The 21,036-nt window shown below is 52.9% G+C and overlaps 7 protein-coding genes across 7 annotated transcripts; 3 read left to right on the top strand and 4 right to left on the bottom strand.

Annotated features, from left to right (window-relative positions):
- Positions 1–1,489: 1,489 nt before the first annotated feature.
- NCU04123 (hypothetical protein) lies at positions 1,490–2,012 on the top strand (the record flags this gene model as incomplete). The annotated part of the gene is made up of 2 exons (XM_956186.3): positions 1,490–1,627; positions 1,753–2,012. The coding sequence occupies 2 exons, from the start codon at positions 1,490–1,492 to the stop codon at positions 1,981–1,983; spliced, it is 369 nt and encodes a 122-aa protein (XP_961279.3). The 3' UTR covers positions 1,984–2,012.
- A 503-nt stretch (positions 2,013–2,515) lies between these two features.
- Positions 2,516–4,928, top strand: NCU04122 (malate dehydrogenase). Its single transcript, XM_956185.3, has 3 exons — positions 2,516–3,481; positions 3,556–4,156; positions 4,256–4,928. The coding sequence occupies exons 1-3, from the start codon at positions 3,274–3,276 to the stop codon at positions 4,275–4,277; spliced, it is 831 nt and encodes a 276-aa protein (XP_961278.2). The 5' UTR covers positions 2,516–3,273; the 3' UTR covers positions 4,278–4,928.
- On the bottom strand, positions 4,669–8,171 carry NCU04121 (AP-1 complex subunit gamma-1). The gene is made up of 5 exons (XM_956184.3): positions 7,860–8,171; positions 7,651–7,774; positions 7,393–7,581; positions 5,213–7,331; positions 4,669–5,144 (listed from the first exon to the last, which is right to left on the bottom strand). The coding sequence occupies exons 1-5, from the start codon at positions 7,867–7,869 to the stop codon at positions 5,058–5,060; spliced, it is 2,529 nt and encodes an 842-aa protein (XP_961277.3). The 5' UTR covers positions 7,870–8,171; the 3' UTR covers positions 4,669–5,057.
- A 774-nt stretch (positions 8,172–8,945) lies between these two features.
- Positions 8,946–11,132, bottom strand: cmd (calmodulin A). Its single transcript, XM_956183.3, has 6 exons — positions 10,799–11,132; positions 10,590–10,646; positions 10,461–10,476; positions 10,154–10,279; positions 9,881–10,093; positions 8,946–9,817 (listed from the first exon to the last, which is right to left on the bottom strand). The coding sequence occupies exons 1-6, from the start codon at positions 10,799–10,801 to the stop codon at positions 9,783–9,785; spliced, it is 450 nt and encodes a 149-aa protein (XP_961276.2). The 5' UTR covers positions 10,802–11,132; the 3' UTR covers positions 8,946–9,782.
- Positions 11,133–11,407: 275 nt separating this feature from the next.
- Positions 11,408–13,359, top strand: NCU04119 (SNARE complex subunit). Its single transcript, XM_956182.3, has 3 exons — positions 11,408–11,760; positions 11,829–12,400; positions 12,475–13,359. The coding sequence occupies exons 1-3, from the start codon at positions 11,738–11,740 to the stop codon at positions 12,966–12,968; spliced, it is 1,089 nt and encodes a 362-aa protein (XP_961275.2). The 5' UTR covers positions 11,408–11,737; the 3' UTR covers positions 12,969–13,359.
- Positions 13,360–13,369: 10 nt separating this feature from the next.
- NCU04118 (aspartokinase) lies at positions 13,370–15,963 on the bottom strand. The gene is made up of 4 exons (XM_956181.2): positions 15,457–15,963; positions 15,281–15,361; positions 13,910–15,186; positions 13,370–13,825 (listed from the first exon to the last, which is right to left on the bottom strand). Exons 1-4 carry the CDS (start codon positions 15,567–15,569, stop codon positions 13,728–13,730), a joined length of 1,569 nt encoding a protein of 522 aa, XP_961274.1. The 5' UTR covers positions 15,570–15,963; the 3' UTR covers positions 13,370–13,727.
- Positions 15,964–17,481: 1,518 nt separating this feature from the next.
- Positions 17,482–20,919, bottom strand: NCU04117 (ATP-dependent permease MDL2). Its single transcript, XM_956180.3, has one exon. The coding sequence runs from the start codon at positions 20,413–20,415 to the stop codon at positions 18,016–18,018; it is 2,400 nt and encodes a 799-aa protein (XP_961273.2). The 5' UTR covers positions 20,416–20,919; the 3' UTR covers positions 17,482–18,015.
- Positions 20,920–21,036: the final 117 nt, after the last annotated feature.

Raw genomic sequence — 21,036 nt, 5'->3', positions numbered from 1 at the left:
CATACTGTACCTGTACACTCTCGCTGTACATACCACAACACGCGTCCGCCCAATGACGGTACAGCGCAAACCCCATCTGGTTGGCCATTGAACAAAATAGACGCCGGCCGTCTACCGCGGCCGCCCTCCATGATTGCAGGTGTCCTGCCGTGGCACCGTTATTTCCGAACTTCTAATGGGGAAAATCAAGATGACGACCATGCTTTGCGATTTCCCATAGGCGAGATCTTGATATGCATGGCAAGTTGGAGTCGGTAAAGGTAAGTAGGGGTGGACAATCTATCTTCCTCGTGGTCATGGTAAGTATGACTTTTTTTTCTTCTTCTTCTTGTTTTTCTACAAGTACCTGCATATGCTACTAGTTTGGTTTTGTTTGGGAAGATGGATGCCAAGGTGTTCTAAAATGTGCGTTGTTAGGCTGGTGAAAATGTGTAGATGTAAGGGAGGTTTGGTGATGTGGGTGTTTAAACTTGTTTTGGCTGTCGATGAGCCGGTGTTTCTTCCAGCCGGAGTTACTCTTCAACAGTAATTAACAAGACTCAATAATCCTCCTCGCTTTCAACTTTGGCCCTAGCAAGAACATGGCTTCGGTAGGCAATTTGGACAATATTCTCCTTCAACAAGATAACATATCGCAAGTAACCTTCCACCACAGCCGAACGACGGGCAACACGGCATCCGTACCTTGGTTTTATCATGGCGACACTGATCTGTGTCCAATGACAGCTCTCCTTCCAAGCTTCATAAAGACATGAACAAGCTGGACTAATTTCCCCTCTTTCGTCGGTCGTCGTCCTTCCTCGATATGTAGGTATTCGATTTCGATACCACCTCCCATCTATGAACAACCTATTTTGCCCTATTGGAAACAACCGAATAGGTATTCGCTAGAGATTGGTCCAGATCCCAATATTTTGCCCAACTATCACTTCGCCTATTTCCGCATACAACGAACCATGTACCGTTCCCGGAAAGAAGGAAAAAAAAAAGACAAGGTTGGGAGAAGCAACCAAGCAAGGAGCAAAGCAAATCTATTTTTGCCCGCATTGCGACTTCTCATCTGACGTTACATCAATCAGTGCGGACGGTCGTCCATTGGGCTTACACGACGACAGGTCGATGGCAAGTCGGACTAATTCGTCCCACTTGGACTAGTGTCTTGCAGAACTTCCATATAAATGTAGCCGCCCATCCTACACTACACTATTAGCCCACACTCTCAAAACATGGGTCTCTGTGGTCCAATGACACCAGTAAACAGGGGTCCTCGAATACCCGGCATGTCTAGTGTACACTACTGTGGGAGGACTGACGAGGGGGAAGACCTGCAGACGGGAGATCGGCTTTGAGACATTCCATGTTTCTTGATCCTGATTTTTCTTTTTCCTTTTCTTTTTCGTGGGAGGGGGGGCAGCGGAGGTGAAGGAAGGCTGATAGACCGTGTACTGTTGCGGATGAATAGTAGCAACATGTTTTGTGTGGTAGAGGAATGAAGTTGGCTGAGAGGAAGGAAGGAACAGTAAGGATCAAGAGAAACACTCGTCGAATCAAGTATATTACTGACCATCGGTACGGCCCCGACTCCTTTGCCCGCATCCGACATGATATGAATCAGATAAAGCTGGTGGTAAATCCTCTCACACTTCAAAACCCTTCATGGGTGTATCGTCTTGGATGTTTTTTCTCTGTCTTAGCGAGCTTAACGAAACTGACACGGACAGAATACACCACCTACTGTTCATTGCTAAAAAGGCAACCGGCACTTATCGGCCGATCAATCACCGGACGGCCATGCTGCCATGCTGCCACAATGCCGATCCCCGGACCCGTCGATGCCATGACGCCCGTGGACGGGATACGATGGTTGGAACACTGGATGCTGTGCTAACGATAAACAGAGAAAGATCTTCAGCGCTCAGACGTTCCAGATTCTGCGCGGTCGAAACGATGGTAGACGTGGTGGATGGTGGTGATGGTGGATGAGATGTGCTTGCCCAACTCGACAGTTCGTTCACATGCTGTTTTCCCATCTTTCCGTCTGTCGCGCGATTCTTGATCCAAATATCTTCAGTATCAACTATCGATGACGGTTCCATTCGACATCTTTTCGGACGTCCTGCCAAGCAAAGACATTACAATACACTACACTACATAACAACAACTGTGAAAGGCTGGGGATCTTGACTGTCCAACTGTCAACCCGACTCCTAGTGTACCTGGTGCGCATGGAACTTGTGAGGAGAGGATGGATGATGACGACGGGAGGACAGACAAGGGACCACAAAATAAAGTGGTACGCTAACACAGCGAGCCCCTACTAGCGCACGGTTCCGGCGCTTGCAGTGGATCAGACGGGGATCTGACAGCCAGGGACTCGTGTGGGTTCATCCAATCAACCTCTAACCTTCCAATTCTGGGGGACACGGGGACAGGGGACGGACTTGGGCCTTGCGGTCTTCTCTTGACGGTCGGTCTCTTGTCTTTCGTCCTCCAGACCACCACCCACGCTCTTCTTTTTCGACGGGAGCACCGGCGGCTGCCCACCGAACCACTAAACATGCAGTGTTCCCTCTCAAGTGTCCTCACCAGGGGCATCCACGGTCATCCAGGATGTCTTGAACGTCAGGGATAGTACCTAGTGTAGTACCGCGTAGCGCTACCATACCCTCCATGGTCTCTACCATACTTTTTGAGTACGTACTCCCCAAGCGAAGTGTGTGAGTGAGTGCGTGTAAACATGGGTGAGCGTGTGTCCCTGTGCCGCCGTCCCGTAAGAGCGTTGCGTCTCTCTGGTCCAGTCAAACGTGTGAATGGGACTGCTTAATCTATTTAGCCCTCCAAAGCCGCCGCTCCTGGGCAGATGATGGAGGGTCAAGATCGACATACTCTTCTTCCAGACCGATTCTCATATATCTGCCATCTGGAGCCTCCTCCTCGTCCTCCTCCTTCTTCTACCGACCTCCTATTTGATCTCACTAGCATATTCACTGGTTGGATTATTTCTTTGAGGGTCGTCTTTCAGTTGTTTTCTTTTTGGGTTTTCTTATATCACGGGTTTCCTGGGTTCTGTTCGTCTCTTAACGGGTTTCGACGATTTCCTATTCATCATCATCATCATCATCACGATACCCAGTCTCGGCAACAAAAAGAACCACTGGTGGTTATTAGTTTTCTTTAGGAAGGCGGCTTTCATTATTGGACAACGACAAAAAGCAACAACTTACTTGATCATCTTTCTCAATCACACTACACAACAACAAACACAACATCACAATGCGTGCCTCACTATTCCTCTCGGCGCTCAGCGTCTCCTCCATTATGGCCGCCCCACTACTCCCTGAGATCAACGCCCACTCAGCTCCCGCCGACTCCCTCAAGAAAATATCAGAGTACTTCAACCTCCTCGCGGTCAAGATCCAACAAAGCAAGTTCGAGAGCGCCGTACCAACATGTGATCTCTCCAAGGTGGTCATGCCCCAAGGTAAGCCTCTCAGCCCATCCCCTCTCATTCACCTACCTGAGCTCATACTAACAAAAATCTCACCCTCTCTCCAGCTCCCTCTCCCCTTCCACCTCCTTCCTTCGGCCTAACCCTCCGCCACGTCGCCCTCGGCCGTGGCACCCAAAACTACACCTGCGACCCTTCCACCCCCACCGCGGCTCCCGTCGCCAATGGCGCCGTCGCCTCTCTTTTCAACGCCTCCTGCATCGTCTCCGCCTACCCCGACATCGGCGCCATGTTGTCCACTGTCTCCCTGAACTTCAACCTCTCCGACCTCGCCTCCATCGCTTCCTCCGTCGCTTCCGCCCTCCCTTTCCCTCCTTCTTTTCTCAAACAGACCCTCGCGCCCACCTCCGGCATGGCCGTCTCAGGCGCTCACTACTTCACCAACGCATCCACGCCCTTTTTCAACATGGATGCCTCGCAGTGGAAGATTGGTGAGGCGCCGTGTGCCAAGAACAGCAGTACGCCTGCCCCAGAAGCGGCGCCGAGGGGCCAGCAAGGGGAAAAGGCGGTTGCTTGGTTGAAGTTGGTTACACGCCCGGGAGCGACGGGCGGACTGCAGGAGGTGTATAGGGTAGAGACGGCGGGAGGAAGCGCGCCCGAGACGTGTCAGGGGATGCCGGAGCATTTCGAGGTGCAGTATGCTGCTCAGTAAGTCTTTTTTTTTTATCTATCCCTTCAAAACTACCTCATGAAAACTTTGTAAACAAAGACGGGACGGGATGGTGGCTAACATTGTTGGAAAAATAGGTACTGGTTTTATGGCAACTAAAAAACTCTTCTGGGATGTCACTCAGTGACTGAATATCGGATGTGGAAAATCAAACCAAAAACAAGCACCAAAAAAAAAGATACCATGTATTTTATGGAGGAGGCATCTTCTTCTTCTTCTTCTTTTTGTTTCTTTTCTCTCCTTTGTCTTTGTTTCTCAACAATTTTTCATGTGCAATCACTTGCATATTTATACCTACCTACACCACAAAGAGGGCGTTAATGGCGGCGCCAAACAGGCACATTGTGTTGGATAAATGACAGATGGATAGCACGAGCTATGGATATAAAACTCTTGTTAGTAATACCGGGCTGACTGCCTGATCATCAACCATGGTCGGAAGAGGAAAGGGTGAGAGATTGCTGGACTTGAGTAGTGGGAGATGAACAAATAAAACCAAATGTCAACAGAGGGTTGGTGCTAAAGTGATAAGCGCAATGACCGAGTGCTTACTATGGAGATTCACAGCCTTTTGGGTGAAGAGAAGGGGATAGATAGTAACTTGAAATACGCATGCTTGAGCCCTCGGCAAACAGTCTGCAAAAGAATAGTAGACTTAGTAACGATGTACGCCTTGGCAATAAATCGGCTGCTTCGTTTTGGTTTCCTCTCTATACCTTGTCCTGTTTCTTGTCGGTACTCTGTGGTCTACCCTGTAATCAAAGGGTATGTGACTTGACCATTCAATAGCTAATACGTTAACATTACGATCACTCTTTCTTCTCTCTCCCCTCTCACCCTTGCTGCCCCCTCCATAACTCATCCTTCCCCATCGTCCATTCAAGAGGGCTCCGTCCAGTTGACCAGATCCAATACCTGTCCCGCCGTAGGGTGTGTATATCCTATCTTGAGACGTAGACGCAAAGCCTGTGCACAAAACTTGTTAGCAACTTTATCTAAATATGGAAAAAGGACATAAACTGAATTGAACCTACCCCAGTGCAACCCGCGACTCTCATCATTTGCGTCGCCTCCGCCCCCGGCGCAATATCCGTCGACGAAATATTGAGCAGCTGTAGCTTCTGAGATTTGGGCACCGCCGCCTGCAACCCGACAGCCGAAAGCGGACCGCCAGGGAACGAGTTGCGGAAGCGAGCCGTAGCCTGGATCATGCCTTCGGCATTTCGCTGTATTTGGATGGTGACGTTCAGTCCGTTGTTGTCGTAGCAAGCATGGCCGGCCGCAGCAGCGGGCTTGGGCGCCGCTTGAGGAGCCGGAGCCGAAGCGGCGGCCGGAGTGGTGTTGAAGAGATCAAGGACTGCTGATGGAGCAGCCGCTGGTGCAGGTGCGGGAGACGGAGTGGAGGTAGGTCCCTGCGAAAAGAGATCCATGATCGAGGCAACGTTTGACTGTGCGGGAGCCGGCGAGGCCGAGGTCGGAGGCGAAGTGGTGCCGCCGAGAATATCGGCAAGGAGGTCGGCATTGTTCGTCCCGCCGTTGGGAACAGAAGGAGACGGGAGATTGGTGTCTCCCATGAGGTCGAATAAGAGATCCTCTTCCTTGGGCTTGGCAGCCTTGTTAGTCTTCTTGCCCGCCGCCTTGGTGGTCTTCTTGGCAGCTTCACCAAGTACTCGGGAGGACTCCTTGATTTGAGGAGGAGGCATCTTCTCAAGCACACCACGACGGATCTGATCAAAAGAAAACAGGTTGCCGTATTCCACCGCACGCTGTTGAACTTCGACATCCAGACTTGTCTGGTGGTACTGAAGCAGACGGCGAACTCTCTCGATTTGGGTTGCGTCTTGCAGCCTAGTGGTGAGCTTGATGAGTGCCGTGATGATGTACTCGGTGGTGACTTGGGTAGCGTAGTTGCTGTTCAAGATGGTTGTGAACAAGTCGATAAGTTCATGCTCCTTGACCTCCTGTACGAGCTCCTCCTCCTCATACTGACCACCCCTGAGAAGAGCGTCGCCATATTCACCGATGCACCACGCGCCGGCCTGCGTCAGACTTTCTTGGGTGATATCCTTCTTCAAGTTGGTGTAAAGCTTTTGCACGGCGTACGTTTGTAGCTCGGGAGTCGTAGCGATAAGGCGAATGAACGAGGACAGGATGGGCTCCTTGACGTAGTTACCGGCCAACGTCAAGACACGGAGCATCGTATCGACATGCCACCTCTTGTTCGGGGCGTACCTATCAGCGGCGATACCGATCTGGCTAGTCATATTAGGCTTAAACTCATTATCCGCCACTTCCAGGAAAGCCAACAATTCTCGGATAAGGACGCGGACGTTGCTCTCGTTGATTAGGGTGAAACTCAGATCAAGAGCTCTCCTCCTGATACTGATGTCGGGGTCCCTAAGGCACTCCAAAATGGTGTTCCGGTGTCTTTGTACAGCGTTGGTGTCGATGGCCACCACCTTGACCAGCGTGTTTAGCGCAACATAACGGATATTGTTGTCCTTGTTAGCCAAGAACTTGCCGAGGATGTTGACTCCCAGCACGCGCAAGCCGGCATCGGCCTCGATATCGAGAATCGTCAGTACGGCCTCGTAAAGGATCGAGTTGCCAACGTTCTTAGTAGCGTCGGTGTTGGTCGCAACCTGAGCGAGGATATCGTTGATCTGCTCCGTAGTCTGAGCATCGCCGCGGGCCAGGACTCGGAGAAGGCGCAAAATCTTGACCTGCAAGAACGGGTCGGTGATGCCCGTAACGTCGTGCTCCGGCGCATAACCGGAAGAAGCCAGTCCTTTGAGAGTCCTCACGAGTACCGGCACGAACTGCCTGAACTTCTCAATGATGCCCTCTTCCCCACCCTCGGCCTCGTCAGCTTCACAAAGGCTGGTCACCAATGTCAAGCCGCAAAGCAACACGCCATGGTTGCGATCCGATAGTAATTGCGCCGCCTTCTCGACAAAGTGTTCTTGGAGATCCGGGACCTTTTTGCATATGCGCATCGCACACAGAGCTGCCTTGCGCCGGATGTATGGGTTTGTCGTCGATATAAGTGTTTCGATTTGGGGAAACAGGTCTCTAGACATCTCGACCGATGCGATGTTTCCGAGGGTGCAGAGGGCGAGGCCCACCACATACTGATTCGAATGGTTAAGATCACTGTCGAGCCGAGCGTCAGCATCACGTTGCGCACCCATAATCGTCTTCCTGGGCACCATACTTTTGCAATGAGTTGGTAACCAGAGTAAGCACTTCCTGGTTTTCGTCGAGCAGCAAACTTGTCGCGAGATGGCCCAGACGCTTGTCGGCGAAGCGCGGAGAGGCCAGGAGCTTCAAACACTCGATCTGACCGAAGTGAGTGCGCTCACCGAGGGTGAAGAGGTATAATAGCTTGGCCACATTGTTGCGCCTGCAATGACACAGTTGATCAGCAAACCGAGATCCCGGGGAAGCTTGGGTATTGGCAGCTCAGATGCACCTGACGCTGTGATCGTGGCTCTCCTCCCTGAAGCTGGCCCTTATGGCGGCGCTCTCTTTCTGGATTACGGCTCTCTCGTCGGCGATGGTCTTTGCGGCTCGGACATTGCGAATAAACTGCTTGACTGTTTGCCGATTACAAGCGTCAGTTTTGGCCTCGTCCTGGTCGCTCGAGGCTTGGGACCATGGCGATGCCGGTGGCTCACTTACGGGAACTCATGGCGATGCAATCATTAGGGGCCCGCAAGGGGGCCTGTCTAGGGGATCTGGACCAGAGAGGAAGTGGTAGCGGATGCTTGAGCTCTCGAGATGGCGGGGGAGCTGCGGAACGGAGAGCGGATGGCGGTTCTTTGGAATTTCAAGCAAGGGGTATCCGAAGAAAGTAGAGGCACGCAATGGACAAAGTTACGATACGGTAAAGCAGCGGTACGTAGACATTCATGAGAGAGGATCATCTTTTTGGGAACCCGGCCGAAACACGACAAGTGGAAGCCCAGCACACAATGGGCGGGCGTGCGATGTGGCCATGGAATGCGCTTATTGGAGCTCCTCTTGACCGTGTGTGTCCACCCCCCACCTTGACTTGACCTCTCCCAGCCCGCTCCCAGCCCCAGGCAGACGGTGACGGTCAGCACCACGGCAGCAGTAGATACCTAGGTAGGTACACTAGAGGTAGGTACTACAGTACTGGGACTCGTGGCCTCAGGCAGGCACCTCTCTGCTGCAAAGCTTCCCGGCAACGACGCGACGGCAGGCGCCAAACTCTCTGAAAAGCATGGACCTCAGGGACCCTGGACAGGTCACGGTGCTGTTCCTCAGCTGCGATGCAACGACTCGGTACGGCGGGAAGGTGGGGCCTAGACCGTCTTGTCAGGCACCCTGACGGCCTCGCCGGAAAAGGGGTAATCAGGGTTAGGGTCAAAATGATGAATGTCCTGTCCGAGACCAGCCACAGCATCAGACATTGCTCTTCTTGATACCTACGTAGGGCGGCCTTATCTTGTCACCGCTTAGATCTGTGAGGATGAAAGATGAATAAGAGCATGAGTTCCGTCAAGATTTGCATGAGACGCCGGCGATTTGTTGAAGAAGGAAGGCTAAACACATGTAAAGCTTGTTCAAGTCCTGAAGAAAAGTTAATAGGCTACTCATCATCACCGTCAGTGCTGATTCTGTACTGGACCAGTCCTGAACACATCGAGCATGAGGGCGACAGCAATGCTTAACTATTTGCTTTTCAACAAGACAGCAATGAGCGTTTGTCAACTGACAAGCTCGGCCATATGACAATTGACTGTGCGAATACTGTATCATCGAGCTTCAGTTTTGGGGAACATGCGGTTCATCTATGGTCACAATACTGATGAAATTGACGAGGGCATCACAAGCAGCAAACAGCCTCAGCGCAACCTACAGCCATCACTGACCGACAATGACCTGATCCTCCATACATCAACGGTGATCGGGAGATGAGTTGATTTTCTAGATGCTGTGCCGTACGGATGTGTACGATATGGAAATCCCTATAGGGCTGATGATATCCACATATTCGGCCTGGGCTTGATGGTTGATGTCGCTAGGCAACACTGCCACAATCATCCTGCAGGTCATCCCCACTCGTTGACAGGTCTCCGGTCTTGCTGGTGGTCCCTGATGACGTGAACTCAGCAGCTGTGCATTTGAAAAGTTTATGTAGCAAACAGTAGGGTTTCATCTGAACCTCCGGACGGAAGTGCTCCTTTGCTCATGTGGTACAGCTTCCACTTGGGAGACAACACCGTGGGTAATGGCTCCTCACTAGCAAAGGCGGAGTAAGATTTGATTGATAACTGCTTTGGAGACGAACCGCCACGGACACAAAGTCAAACGGAGAGAAACTTGAGGTGCTAGCGTCAATCCATGTCAACTTCACCCCATTGCTTCCCGAACTCGGTGGTTTGAGGCAGGAGGAGAGGTAACAGTCCAGCATAACGCGCAACCACGAGAACACAGGTGATCCTTGCATAACATACCAAGCGTGGGAAACAAAGCGATCCCTTCACATCCGAATGGAGGCATATCAACTAATAGTGGTATTCAAAGAGAACGCTAAAACCTGTCTTCGTGTAGAGTTGGAATATAGGAGAAAGCCGTTTACTTCTGCATCATGAGCTGGACGAACTCGTTGTCTGTTTGGAAACAAGGTGTTAGTAAGCTATACCCAGGCTGAGTCGCATGAATTGAAGACGTACAGTCGATACGCCCATCGCCGTCCTGGTCGGCCTCACGGATCATCTCATCAACCTCGTCATCAGTGAGCTTCTCGCCGATGGAGGTCATGACGTGACGGAGCTCGGCAGCGGAGATGAAGCCGTTGTTGTCGCGATCGAACACCTTGAAGGCCTCACGGATCTCCTCCTCGGAGTCGGTATCCTTCATCTTTCTGGCCATCATGGTAAGGAACTCTATAGGCTATTGTCAGCGGCGAGCTGGCAGGTCCATAGTCCGAAATGTTTATATCATACCAGGGAAGTCAATGGTGCCGTTGTTGTCGGCATCGACCTCGTTGATCATGTCCTGAAGCTCAGACTCGGAGGGGTTCTGGCCCAACGAGCGCATGACGGTACCGAGCTCCTTGGTGGTGATTTGGCCTAGCTGCTGTTCAGTATGCGTGCATTACGGTAGGGCTCGTATTCACATCGCAACTCGGTTCAGGGGCGGGCGGTGAGAAGCGTTGGGTGCGTCGCAACTACTATGATCCAAGGCGCTTGCCGCTAACTTGGTGGTGGATGAATTCGGATATCTGGGGGGGTAGGGTTTCGGAAGACTAACCATCACCGTCCTTGTCCTGTGTCACGTTGTGTCGGGTCAGTCATCAGGCTCGCACGATTTGCGCCAAACGGCGACACAGGGGATTGAGCATAGGCGACAAGGAAGCTCGGCGCAAGAAAAACAACTTACAAAAAGGGAGAAGGCCTCCTTGAACTCAGAGACCTGCTCTTCAGTAAGGGAGTCCGCCTGTTGTTGATAGCCTTGTCAGTCACCCGTCTCCTTTCCAGCCATCATCGTATGTTCGCAGCCCGGCCGCAGCCCCTCGAGCTAACCCGCGGGGTTCTTGTTGCGCTCAAACAGATTCGACCGGGAGGCACCGAGATAAGGAATGAGCATACCATCTTGATATAGTATTAAGGGGTGGATAGAGGGTCTGGGGAGAGCGAGCGTGTGAGATAGTTGGATGTGTTCGAAGGAGGATTTCGAAGGTGTTCTGGTTTGGAAGTGGTAGATATGGAGGTCCCCCAGTAGAAACGAACGAGACCCGTTGGCTACCTACCAGGTAGGTCCAAGTCCCCGTTCTCCTAGTTCGACGTTCCTTAAATGAGCAGCTGGGCCGCCGATTGCGAAGCATGGAGTGGAGGGAGGCGGGGCGGGGTCCCTCCCTACCTAACTGTAACACACTCGCTAAAATGAGACTAAAACTAAAGATGCCCTGGAGCCCATCCCGGCGTCTCGCAGGTGCTGCAACCTACCTGGAACCTCTGCATGGGATACATCACCACTGGAGGTGTAGGTCGTCAGCCCCAGCCCAGGACAGACGGGCCAGACTGTTAACAGGCTGAAAGCTCCCGTCCCCCAGGCTGCCAGCTGACCGACTCTTTGAGACACTGACAAAGGCTACCCCTTATTGGCGGGCCCCAAGTGCCTGACAGGTGACATGCATCCCATGTTATTCATGCCCCCCATCCCTGGAACTGGCCAGCATTGTGTTTCTGAACCGCCGCGTCAGCGTCATTGTCAGTGGTAGCAGCTGCCCAGTGCTACTGGCCCTGTTGCTGTTATTACATAGGTAGGTAGGTAGTGAAAGAGAGAGGCCTAGAAACATTTCCCCCCGGGAAGATCGACCAGGGACGGAGACATTGGCAACTCAACCTCGACCACATACACAGCCGTGTCCATGCGATGCGATGTGATGCCATACCCATTCCAATCCGCCTCTGGACCGCCATTACCACTAACTACCATCAATTGACTCTCACCTCTGACCGAGACGACGACTAGCCTTCGGCGTGCAACCGAGGTGAAGGGAGCCTTTCGCCCTTCCGGCGTCCGCCATGTGGCGCGACCGCACTAATCTGTACGGGGAACTCTCTTGAACCCCCCGGAGATGAGAGTCGTTCGTTAACATCCATGTGACTATCACAGCTATATCTCGTACCGGCAGTCCTACGCCCACCACCCGACCCAGCGCAACCGATATGCCCCTCAGAACCCAGGCGACCGCTTCGGCGGGACTTCCGGCGGGGCTGGCAGCAGCACGGGGGTCCTCTTCTCTGCCGACGATGACCGGCGCGGCCTCTTATCCGCGGGGGCCTACGATGTCGACGACGGCGATGCGGTGATCGAGATGGACCTGCTTCCGCCTCGGTGGGCGGATTCGTCGGACGAAGTGGCGGAGCTGCTGGCCGACATCGCCCGCAAGAGCCAGAAGCTGGAGCGGTTGCATCAGAAGCACGTACTGCCGGGGTTTGACGACGACGAGGCTAAGAGGGACCAGGAACGTGAGATAGAGCAGCTTACGCAGTCCATCACCAAGGGGTTCCACGACTGCCACCGCGTCATCCAGCGCATCGAGCAGATGGTGCGCGAGGGCAAACACAATGGCCAGATGAGTCGCGCCGACGAGGTCATGGCCAAGAACATACAAATCAACCTGGCCACGAGAGTCCAGGAGGCCAGCGCCAATTTTCGAAAAAAGCAGAGCGCATATCTAAAGAGTGAGCCCCCCTACTTTCCTTACCACTCGACTCTGACTTTAAACAGTCATGCTGACATCACACTCCCTGTTCAGAGCTAAGAGGCATGAGCGGCCTTGCCAGTCCAACCCTCGACCGAGTCTCAGCCACCTCTTCTTTCCTGGGCCCCAGCGGCCTCCCGCCCGGCAACAGCTCCAACAGCGCCTCCATTCTCGAATCCGACGCCGACCGGGTCTTCTCCCAGTCGACCCTACAAGCGTCAACGCACCAGAAGCTGCTTCACAGCAACGACCAGGCGATCTCTCAGCGTGAGCGCGAAATCGACGAAATCGCTCAGGGCATCATCGACCTGTCCGATCTGTTCCGGGATCTTCAGACCATGGTCATCGACCAGGGTACGATGCTGGATCGGATCGATTACAACGTGGAGCGGATGGCGACGGACGTGAAGGAGGCGGCCAAGGAGTTGACGGTTGCGTCCGGGTACCAGAAGAAGACAACCAAGAGGAAGATTATACTTCTGTTGTTGATTTTGATAGCGGGTATGATTATTTTGCTGGTTATCAAGCCGAAGAAACATGGAGGTTGAAGAGAGTGGGGAGAGACATAAAAGGGACGAACTTCAAGATGTTATGTGTGGGACAATCGAGTTGATGGGCGGACGGGTAACCGAAACCACTACACGGTACAGCGAAAGGGGTGAGTGAGCCGAAGAAAGAGGGAATTTAAGAAAGTAGTAATGTAATAAAAATGGGGAGAGAACATCAAGAAAGGATTCCGGGAAACCGGTTTGTATGACAACTATACAGATGTCAACAATCGGGGGTATGAGAACCGAGGTATGAGGACCACGGCCCCTTTATCTCAAATAGGTTTGTTATAGTTTCATGTTGTGACCCTGTTTGCATTGTGTGTAATGGCCATGCTTGGGAAAAACAAAAAGTAAACAGTTTCACGCTTGATCAAATCTACTTTTTAAGACAAGGCTCCGGTACTTCCAAGTCCGTTGGATGATCATCCTGTGTAAATTTTGTCTATGGCGCTGTATTAACCCTTTTCGTTAACCTCCCTGCCATGCTCTATATAAATGCCCATGTAAATAAAACAAAGTAAATCTTCGCTATGTGTTGCCTAGATGGTATACAGGTTCCATCCGACAACCGCTCGTCTATTCAACTTCTTCTTCTTCTTTCTTCACTCCTCCCCCGTGGGTTCAAACCCGTCTTCTCTTCTCTTTCTCTCGGACCGTCTAACTCTCTCACGTCTAACTCACCGCAAAAATAAGGACAGAGACGTCTAAACCGACACAAAGTCCACTCTGTTACACCCTCAGCAGTAGGCTGCCCCTTTACTCCAGGAAGGTGAACAAGTTGGTATGCAAGATATTCATAGCCCGCTCGGCGTCTCTGGCGTCGATAACACACGAGATGTTGATCTCGCTGGCACCTATTCACCCACAATGATTAGCCATCCATATACTCTCACACACACAAACACAAACACACAAACAGGATCAAGAACCCAACTTACCCTGAGAAATCATCTCAATATTGATTCTGTGATCACCCAACGTCGAAAACATCTTTCCCGAAATACCAATCATGTTCTTCATCTCGGCGCCCACCAGACTGAGGATGGCCAGACCATGGAGGACGCTCACATCGCCGCAGTCGCCCAGGTCCTTGACGGCCGCGTCAAAGTTGGTCATCTCGGCATTGCCCATGTGCACGGCCACGGAGACGTGCACCTCGCTGGTGGAGATGAGGTCAACGGACACGCGGTGCTTGTTGAGGATGGCGAATAACCTCGCCAAGAAGGTGTGCGCGATCGACCGCTTGTTGGAGTGGATGTTGATGATGGAGATCTTGTCCTTGATGGTCACGGCCGTGGGGCGCTTGGGTTTGTTGCTCTTTTGGCCGGTGCCGTTGGTCTTGGTGCCGTTGCAAGTGCCGTTTTGTTGGTGTCGCTGGAGCGTCTGGTCGGGGGCCAGCAAGGGGTCGGGCTTGACGATGGTTCCCTCGCCGCGCGGGTTCTTGACGTTCTTGATGCGAATGGGGATGGGCGGAGTGGCTTTGATGACCTGGTCCATGGTCAGGTGGTGGATGACTTCGGAACCGTAGAAGGTCAGCTCGGCGGCCTCAGAGGGCGTGATGGAGGGCACCAGGCGCGCCGTCGGCACCTTGGATGGGTCCGCCGTGAAGATGCCGTCGACTTCCTTCCAGATCTGCAGCTCGTCGGCTTTCAGGCCCACGGCCGCGAGAGACGCACAAAGGTCCGTGTAGCCGCGGCCGACGTCGCCGTCGAGCAGGCCGCCCGGCACGTTGCCGAAGAAGCCGGTGACGACTGGTACGCGGTTCTCACAGGCGAGGATCTTCTTGGCGATAACCTCGGCCGCTTCGCGGTAAAAGGTGGCGTCGAGCCGCTCGATACTGGCGTCAAGGTGCAAGACGTCGGCCAGGTCGACGTACTCGGCGTCGACTCCCCGGTCTTTGAGCATGCAGGCCATGAAGCGACAGCTGAGCTTCTCGCCAAAGCTGATGACTCGGTCCTTTGCCCGCGAGTTTACCTCGAGGTGGAACCGCTTGGCAGCTTCCAAGTATTCGATCAGTAGCTGGCACTCTTTTACCGTCTCCTCCTTCACGATGGCTGCAAGCTCGGCGTCCTGGATGAATTTGTCGGCCGCGGCGGTGTGGTCGCTGCAGATGTCCTGCATAACTCGCTTGGCGTCCTTGAGGAGGGCATCTTGTTTATGCTCGTCACTTGCATATGCGGCAATGGCTTTGAGATTCTTGAATACCTCCAGTAGCCTGTGTAGCTGAGTTAGCTGCTGGTGTTGGCCACGGACGGAAGGGGTTGAGTTGAGTGATGAGTGAGGGTTTCATAATGAGATGCACCACTCACCGACTGGTGGTCCCAGTAACCTTCTTGCCCGTACTCCTTGCTGAGCAGACGACTACTAGCCTATGGTCCTTCACATACGCTCTGTTTTCAAAGTGAGGTCAGTCACAGGGCCCTTGTTAACCAAGCATTCATGAGCGGTGTGACACCACACCCAGATTTCCCCCCATTGCCCTTACCTGATGATATCCTCTGCGATTCTGTCGGGGAACTTGCCCACGCTTGTGCCACCGAATTTCTGCACGATCCAGCCATTGGGGCTGTCGTTCTGTAGTAGTTGGGGCCCGGCCATTCTTTGTTTTTAGGTAATGTATGAAAGGGTATATATGGGGTATCTCAGGGATGAGTGAGTGAGTGAGCGAGGATTATTTCCGATGTTTAAAGAGAGAGAGTGTTTGGTCTTGAGACGTGGTGCTCAAGTGACTCAGCCAGCGCAGAACGAATGTTCCGTTGTCCCTGGTCGTTGCGAAGTCGGCGCTCTGCAAAGGGGAGCCAATGATGCTTTGTCCAGGTTGCAGTGTTCCAATGGAAGGGTCGCAGCACAGGATCGTTCTCGAAACCTTAAATTTAGCGGCCCGAAGAGTGGAATTGGCCGCGCCAATGGGTGTATCCGAGGTCGCTGCAGGGTACGAGTGCCGCTGAAGTCAAGCGAGGGTAGTATCAACAAAGATTGACTGAACTGAGGCAAGGCTGTGTGAGAGAAAATGGGTTTGAGATAAAAACAAAACTCGATGTCTTGGAAGCCAAGAGCCAAGAAAAAAGAAGAGTTGCTGTTCTCTTGTTCCCTGTCGGACCCCTTGTCCGGAGCTGAGTCGGGCGTTGCGGGGGTGGGGTCTGTTGTCGGCCAGGCTCTTGGTTGTTTCTGTTCGCCCGTGTTAAGTACACTAGAGGTATAGAGGCAAGATAGGTAGGTAGTAATCATCCAGTACAACGACAACAGAATACCTAGGTATGTAGTGTAATGACCGTTCAAGAGGGGGTATTACCTTGTAAGATCCGTCTCACACTATTTCTCTGGAGCAAATTAGCCCAAGTTCAGTGTAGAAAGAAGACAGTACCTCCAAGCAATCTGAGCATAGGTATCTAGGTAGATCGAGTAAGGAAAGCGAGCAGAGAAGCGCAGGCCCCGGCCGGGCTTCACATGAAACACAGTCACCGCATCTCACTAACAACCATATTCCAGAACTCAACCGGGGGCCCTTCATCGATCATTCCCCACACCATAATCATTTTAGTGTACGAAAACGAACAAGAGGACGGTAGCAACATGACCGGCTGTTCTCCAAGGGGTTTCTCGTTCCTGGCGAGAGACAGGGCTCCCTCCGCAACATTCGAACTTCAAACAAAGTACATTTGTGTTAACTCTTGACGACAAGATGCACCAAAACAGCTCCTTGGCTAGCAGCGTTGTATCGCAGTGACAACCTTGAGGTGAGTGGGGATGTTTTTGCCTCGGCGGGACTGTTTGGACCTGGATGCTGCAGTGCGGCGTTTCTCCTGGTGGGTCTTTCAAAACATTGGTCGCACTCGCCACCACCACCACCACCACCACCACCACCACCACGATGATGCTGACGACATGGGAGGCTCCGGAGGACTCGGGCTACGCTAGTGAAAAGGAGACGACAACCCGATTCTGGGGTTTGTCAATTTTAGAGTCTATAGTTAGTGTCCCATATAAACCCTTCCGAGGAACCTTTCTACGGAAACTGCGGAAATTGACATATGACATTTGGGGATCCGGCAATGAAGAGCAAAAGGACGATTGAATAGCAGGAATTTGGAAGACCTCTGTTTTCGCCAAATTTGTTTGATATGGTACTGTATCTTGTGTTTTAGTCCCACTGACCACTACACTCATTCATGCTCGACAACCCGTGGAGCATTTATTTTGAGTGTATAGAGAGTAGCCTGTCCCTGATAAAATTGTTGAGATTTTCGCTTATACCTTGGGTATACTCTGACTACGCATTTCAGCGTCTTCAGTACTCCTTTGGACTCAATATTTAGGCTGTTCTTGGACAAACATACCCCAAAGGGACTTTAGTCTAGCCGATGTGTTTTCGAATTATTATAAGTCCTGTAATAATTTTGCAACGGCCTTTTTTGACCACAATGAGCGTTTATGGGACTGGTTTATAAGACCAGTCGGTCGATCGCCCACTGAAGCAAAGGTCTCATTGATTCTGTCATAGACGAGACGATGTAATTGCCAAATGTTCCTTATTTGTTTTTATCTATTCCTTCTAGTACTCCAAATCGGCTCTCCCCAAACCTCCCCAGCAGTGCCGTTCTCCTTCGCTCTCCAGCATCCGATCTATCATACATCGTACATATAGCTATCCTAACCAGCCATCCATGATCGGGTCTAGAGTGGAGAAAGAGAGTGCCCTAAAAAGGAGATCTGAAAATAATAATAACAAACATAGCAAGTAAAATACGTGACATGTACACAGTAAAAAGGTGACGATGCCCTCCTCCTCTGAAGCGAGCATCGCGTGAAGCATGGACCTTGACTTTTGGTCACTTGCTCGGCGGGTATATGGTAGAAGATGCGGGAGATTCATGCCTGGGTCTGGGCCTGTGAGGGATAAGATATCTCTCTGTGTCAGCGGCCCGACCGGGGAGCTTGTCCCACGTGAGTAAGTGGCTGACAATGCCTCAAACTCATTACCATCTGCTGTAGACTGGGGTGTGGGAGTGTGACGGATTGCTGAAAATATCATTCAGCCATCACTTTACTCCCTCACTGGCTCCTTGTGCGACTTCACATCCTTCTCCACCGCATCGTCAACGTCATTCTCCGCCTCCGCAAATTCCTCCTCAATCTCCTCAACCTCACTGACATGAGGATCCCCAGAGGGAGGGCGGTGGTCCGGGGAGACATCACCACCGCTCATCTGCCACTCCATCAGCTTACTGAAGTGGCTGTCCTTGTTGGCGCTCAGCTCTGTGTAGCTGCCAATCTCAGCCACGGTACCCTCGCTCGAGAGCACAATGATCTTGTCAGATCGCTTAATGGTGGACAGTCTGTGAGCAATCGAAATGGTGGTGCTGCGGCCCTTGAGGAGTTCCGCAAGGGCAGAATTGACCAGGGTCTCGGATTCGGCGTCCAAGGCGGAGGTAGCCTCATCCAAGATAAGAATATCGGGGTCCTTGAGGAGGGCGCGAGCAATGGCGATGCGCTGCTTCTGGCCACCGGAAAGCTGGGCGCCACGGGCGCCGACCTGGGTCTCGAGGCCTTCGGGGAAGTCGCTAATAAAACCGCAGTTGGCCTTCTGGGCAGCCGCAATGATCTCGGTGCGCGGAGCCCGTGGACGGCCGTAAGCAATGTTTTCGGCAATGGTACCCGAAAAGAGGACTGGCTCCTGTGAGACCATGCCGATGCGGCGGCGGAGAGACTTGGCGTTCATCTTGGAAATGTCGATGCCGTTGATGGTGATGCTACCGGATGTGGGGTTATAGAAGCGCAAGAGTAAGGAGGCCACGGTGCTTTTACCTCCGCCTGAAGGGCCTACAATGCACACGTTTGTGCCCGAGGGGATCTCAAAGTCGAGGCCATTGAATATCGTAACTGCAGGTCTGGTAGGGTAGGCGAACGTTACATTCGAGAACTTGATGGGACCTTGCGCAGATTCAACCTTCACACCAACGGTCTGGGGGATGGCCGGCTTGCGATCCTCGAGCTCGAACAAACGACTCGCTGCGCCGACACCCTTCATCAGTTCCGAGTAGAAGCCGCTAACACCGAAGAGACTCGAACCAGCAAAGACAGTATACATCATGAACGAGGTCAAATCGCCCAGAGACATGGCCCCTGAGCGCACAAGGTTCCCGCCGACAATCAAGAGAGCCAGGATCGCCAGATTTCCTGCATACGACGTACTGCTGAAAAAGACACCCGAGACAATGGCCTCCTTCCGGCCCAGGGCGAAAATCTTTCTGACCTGCTTGTTGTAGCGACCCACCTCTTGCACTTCAGCGGCAAAGGCCTGGCTGGTCTTGATGTTACCCAACCGTTCCTCGGCGATCTTCATCAGTGAGCCGACGTTCTTCTGGATCTGCCTGCTCAAGTTGCGAATGTTGCGACCGTAGAGAACCGCTCCAAGACCGATAGGGGGAACCATGATGAGGATAATGGATGTCAGCTTGGGGCTGAGCCAGAACATGGCCGCGAAACCCGCCGCTCCGCTAACCATGGAACGGAGACCATCAGACACGTTCTGAGTAATGCTCTTGCCCACGACAACCGTGTCGGAGTTCAGTCGCGAGATCAGATCACCGACCCTGTTGGCATCGAAGAACTCGGCATCCTGGACGTAGGTGCGGCGGTAGAGATTCGTGCGCAACCGAGCCACGACGCGCTCGCCGACGATACGGAGAATGATGATTCTGCCAAAGTTGGCCGTCGCACCAAGAGTGAGAAGACCAGCGAGGCCGCCGAAGAACTGATAGAGGGTAAGACCGAAGAGCCGAACCTCGCCGGCGGGACCCTGGGTGGAAAGATCCAGAATTCTGCCGATCGAGAAGGGGATGGACATGGTGACCGCGGACGAGATGAGAAGCAGGACGAATGCGACACTCATCGCCTTGACCTCGGGGCGCGCAATCTTGATCAGACGCCAGACCTCGGCGAAGCCGGGCTTGGTGCCTGATTGGGATTTGCCATCCTTGGAAAGACGAGCGCTCATGTTGATATGGGCGGCCTTATGCGCCCTCTCGCTTTTCGTAAAACCGTGTACCTTGAGGTGTTCTTCAGATGTATATTCCTTGACCTTTTCAACGTCCTTTGCCGCCTCTTCTGCTGTCTCTGCCGCAGCTTCCTTGGCCGGCTGCTCCCGTAGGCGAGTTTGTGAGGTCGATAGCTGGCGGAGAAGGCCGAAGGGGGAAGTCCAACGTTGGGATTGTACGCATGGTCGTGATCCGGGATGGGAGGATGAGAAAGGAACCGAAACGATGGTAAAAGATGTCGTCGAGGGCCGCTGAACTGACGAGAACGGACGGCAGAATTTTGCGGACAGAATCGAGGAAGTCATAGTGGGCGATCGTTGGAACGGCAGCAAAGCCGCGAGCCCGGCGCCGCTACCGCCGCATTGGGGGAGCAGCACGGCGCGGCGCACCGCTACCCCCGTAACCATGGCTTGAAGTATATGTGTCTTGGGTAGGTCGAGTGTGTATGTGACTAGGTACTAGGCTCGCTGTATCGTAGAGTTTCGGTGTCGAGTTTCTATCATATCATGTCGGTGTTGTGCAGTGGGCTATGTTACTAATTGCCTGATGCGAGACCGCTAGCGCGCATGCGCGCCTGTTTCTGCGCTTGTCAATGCCCGGTTCCCTTGAGTCCCTGCACTGCGTGCGAATGGGTGAGTTTGGTGATGTGGAATGTGGTTGAGGAACTGTTGAAGGAAACGTGGAGAAAGAAGTGGTGGAAAGGTTCCGAGGTCGAGGGACGGGACGGACGGCGGGGGGGATGATGGAATGAAGTCGGGATGACACCCAGGCAGTTCGGTCGGCTCGGCCGTCGGTGCAAAAACCCTTGCTTGTCCCGGCGGACGGGATCTCAACTTCAGTGGTCAATCGCCGGTTTGGCGCTGCAGCAACTGCGATTGATTCGCCGCTCAAGCTCTGGGGACCACGACGGCGGGAGGGCGGCTTCGATTCCCTTGTTCAATTGTCCCTCTCCCCCCCCCCCCCCCCCCCAAAACAGGGCAAAGCGCGCATCTTTCACCTGCAGTCGGACATTTCGTCATTCAGCAGCG

The sequence above is a fragment of the Neurospora crassa genome, linkage group V (assembly GCF_000182925.2).
Source record: "Neurospora crassa OR74A linkage group V, whole genome shotgun sequence".
Classification (NCBI taxonomy): Eukaryota; Fungi; Ascomycota; class Sordariomycetes; order Sordariales; family Sordariaceae; genus Neurospora; species Neurospora crassa.
This window is presented reverse-complemented; position numbering and strand designations above follow the sequence as displayed.

What these genes read in the sequence shown, in the direction of transcription:
- NCU04119 (XM_956182.3), top strand. Translation starts at nt 11,738, where the DNA reads ATGTGGCGCGACCGCACTAATCT. An exon ending in TGGCGCGACCGCACTAATCT is followed by an intron (nt 11,761 to 11,828) that starts GTACGGGGAACT and finishes TGACTATCACAG; the next exon opens with CTATATCTCGTACCGGCAGT. An exon ending in GCAGAGCGCATATCTAAAGA is followed by an intron (nt 12,401 to 12,474) that starts GTGAGCCCCCCT and finishes CTCCCTGTTCAG; the next exon opens with AGCTAAGAGGCATGAGCGGC.
- NCU04121 (XM_956184.3), bottom strand. An exon ending in GTTACCAACTCATTGCAAAA is followed by an intron (nt 7,332 to 7,392) that starts GTATGGTGCCCA and finishes TCGGCTCGACAG; the next exon opens with TGATCTTAACCATTCGAATC. An exon ending in GAGTCGCGGGTTGCACTGGG is followed by an intron (nt 5,145 to 5,212) that starts GTAGGTTCAATT and finishes TTTTGTGCACAG; the next exon opens with GCTTTGCGTCTACGTCTCAA.
- NCU04122 (XM_956185.3), top strand. Translation starts at nt 3,274, where the DNA reads ATGCGTGCCTCACTATTCCTCTCGGCGCTCAGCGTCTCCTCCATTATG. An exon ending in CAAGGTGGTCATGCCCCAAG is followed by an intron (nt 3,482 to 3,555) that starts GTAAGCCTCTCA and finishes CCCTCTCTCCAG; the next exon opens with CTCCCTCTCCCCTTCCACCT. An exon ending in GAGGTGCAGTATGCTGCTCA is followed by an intron (nt 4,157 to 4,255) that starts GTAAGTCTTTTT and finishes TTGGAAAAATAG; the next exon opens with GTACTGGTTTTATGGCAACT.
- cmd (XM_956183.3), bottom strand. An exon ending in CGGCACCATTGACTTCCCTG is followed by an intron (nt 10,094 to 10,153) that starts GTATGATATAAA and finishes AATAGCCTATAG; the next exon opens with AGTTCCTTACCATGATGGCC. An exon ending in CGGCGATGGGCGTATCGACT is followed by an intron (nt 9,818 to 9,880) that starts GTACGTCTTCAA and finishes GTTTCCAAACAG; the next exon opens with ACAACGAGTTCGTCCAGCTC.
- NCU04118 (XM_956181.2), bottom strand. Translation starts at nt 15,569, where the DNA reads ATGGCCGGGCCCCAACTACTACAGAACGACAGCCCCAATGGCTGGATC. An exon ending in GTTACTGGGACCACCAGTCG is followed by an intron (nt 15,187 to 15,280) that starts GTGAGTGGTGCA and finishes TCAGCTACACAG; the next exon opens with GCTACTGGAGGTATTCAAGA. An exon ending in TATTGAGATGATTTCTCAGG is followed by an intron (nt 13,826 to 13,909) that starts GTAAGTTGGGTT and finishes GTGGGTGAATAG; the next exon opens with GTGCCAGCGAGATCAACATC.
- NCU04117 (XM_956180.3), bottom strand. Translation starts at nt 20,415, where the DNA reads ATGGTTACGGGGGTAGCGGTGCGCCGCGCCGTGCTGCTCCCCCAATGC.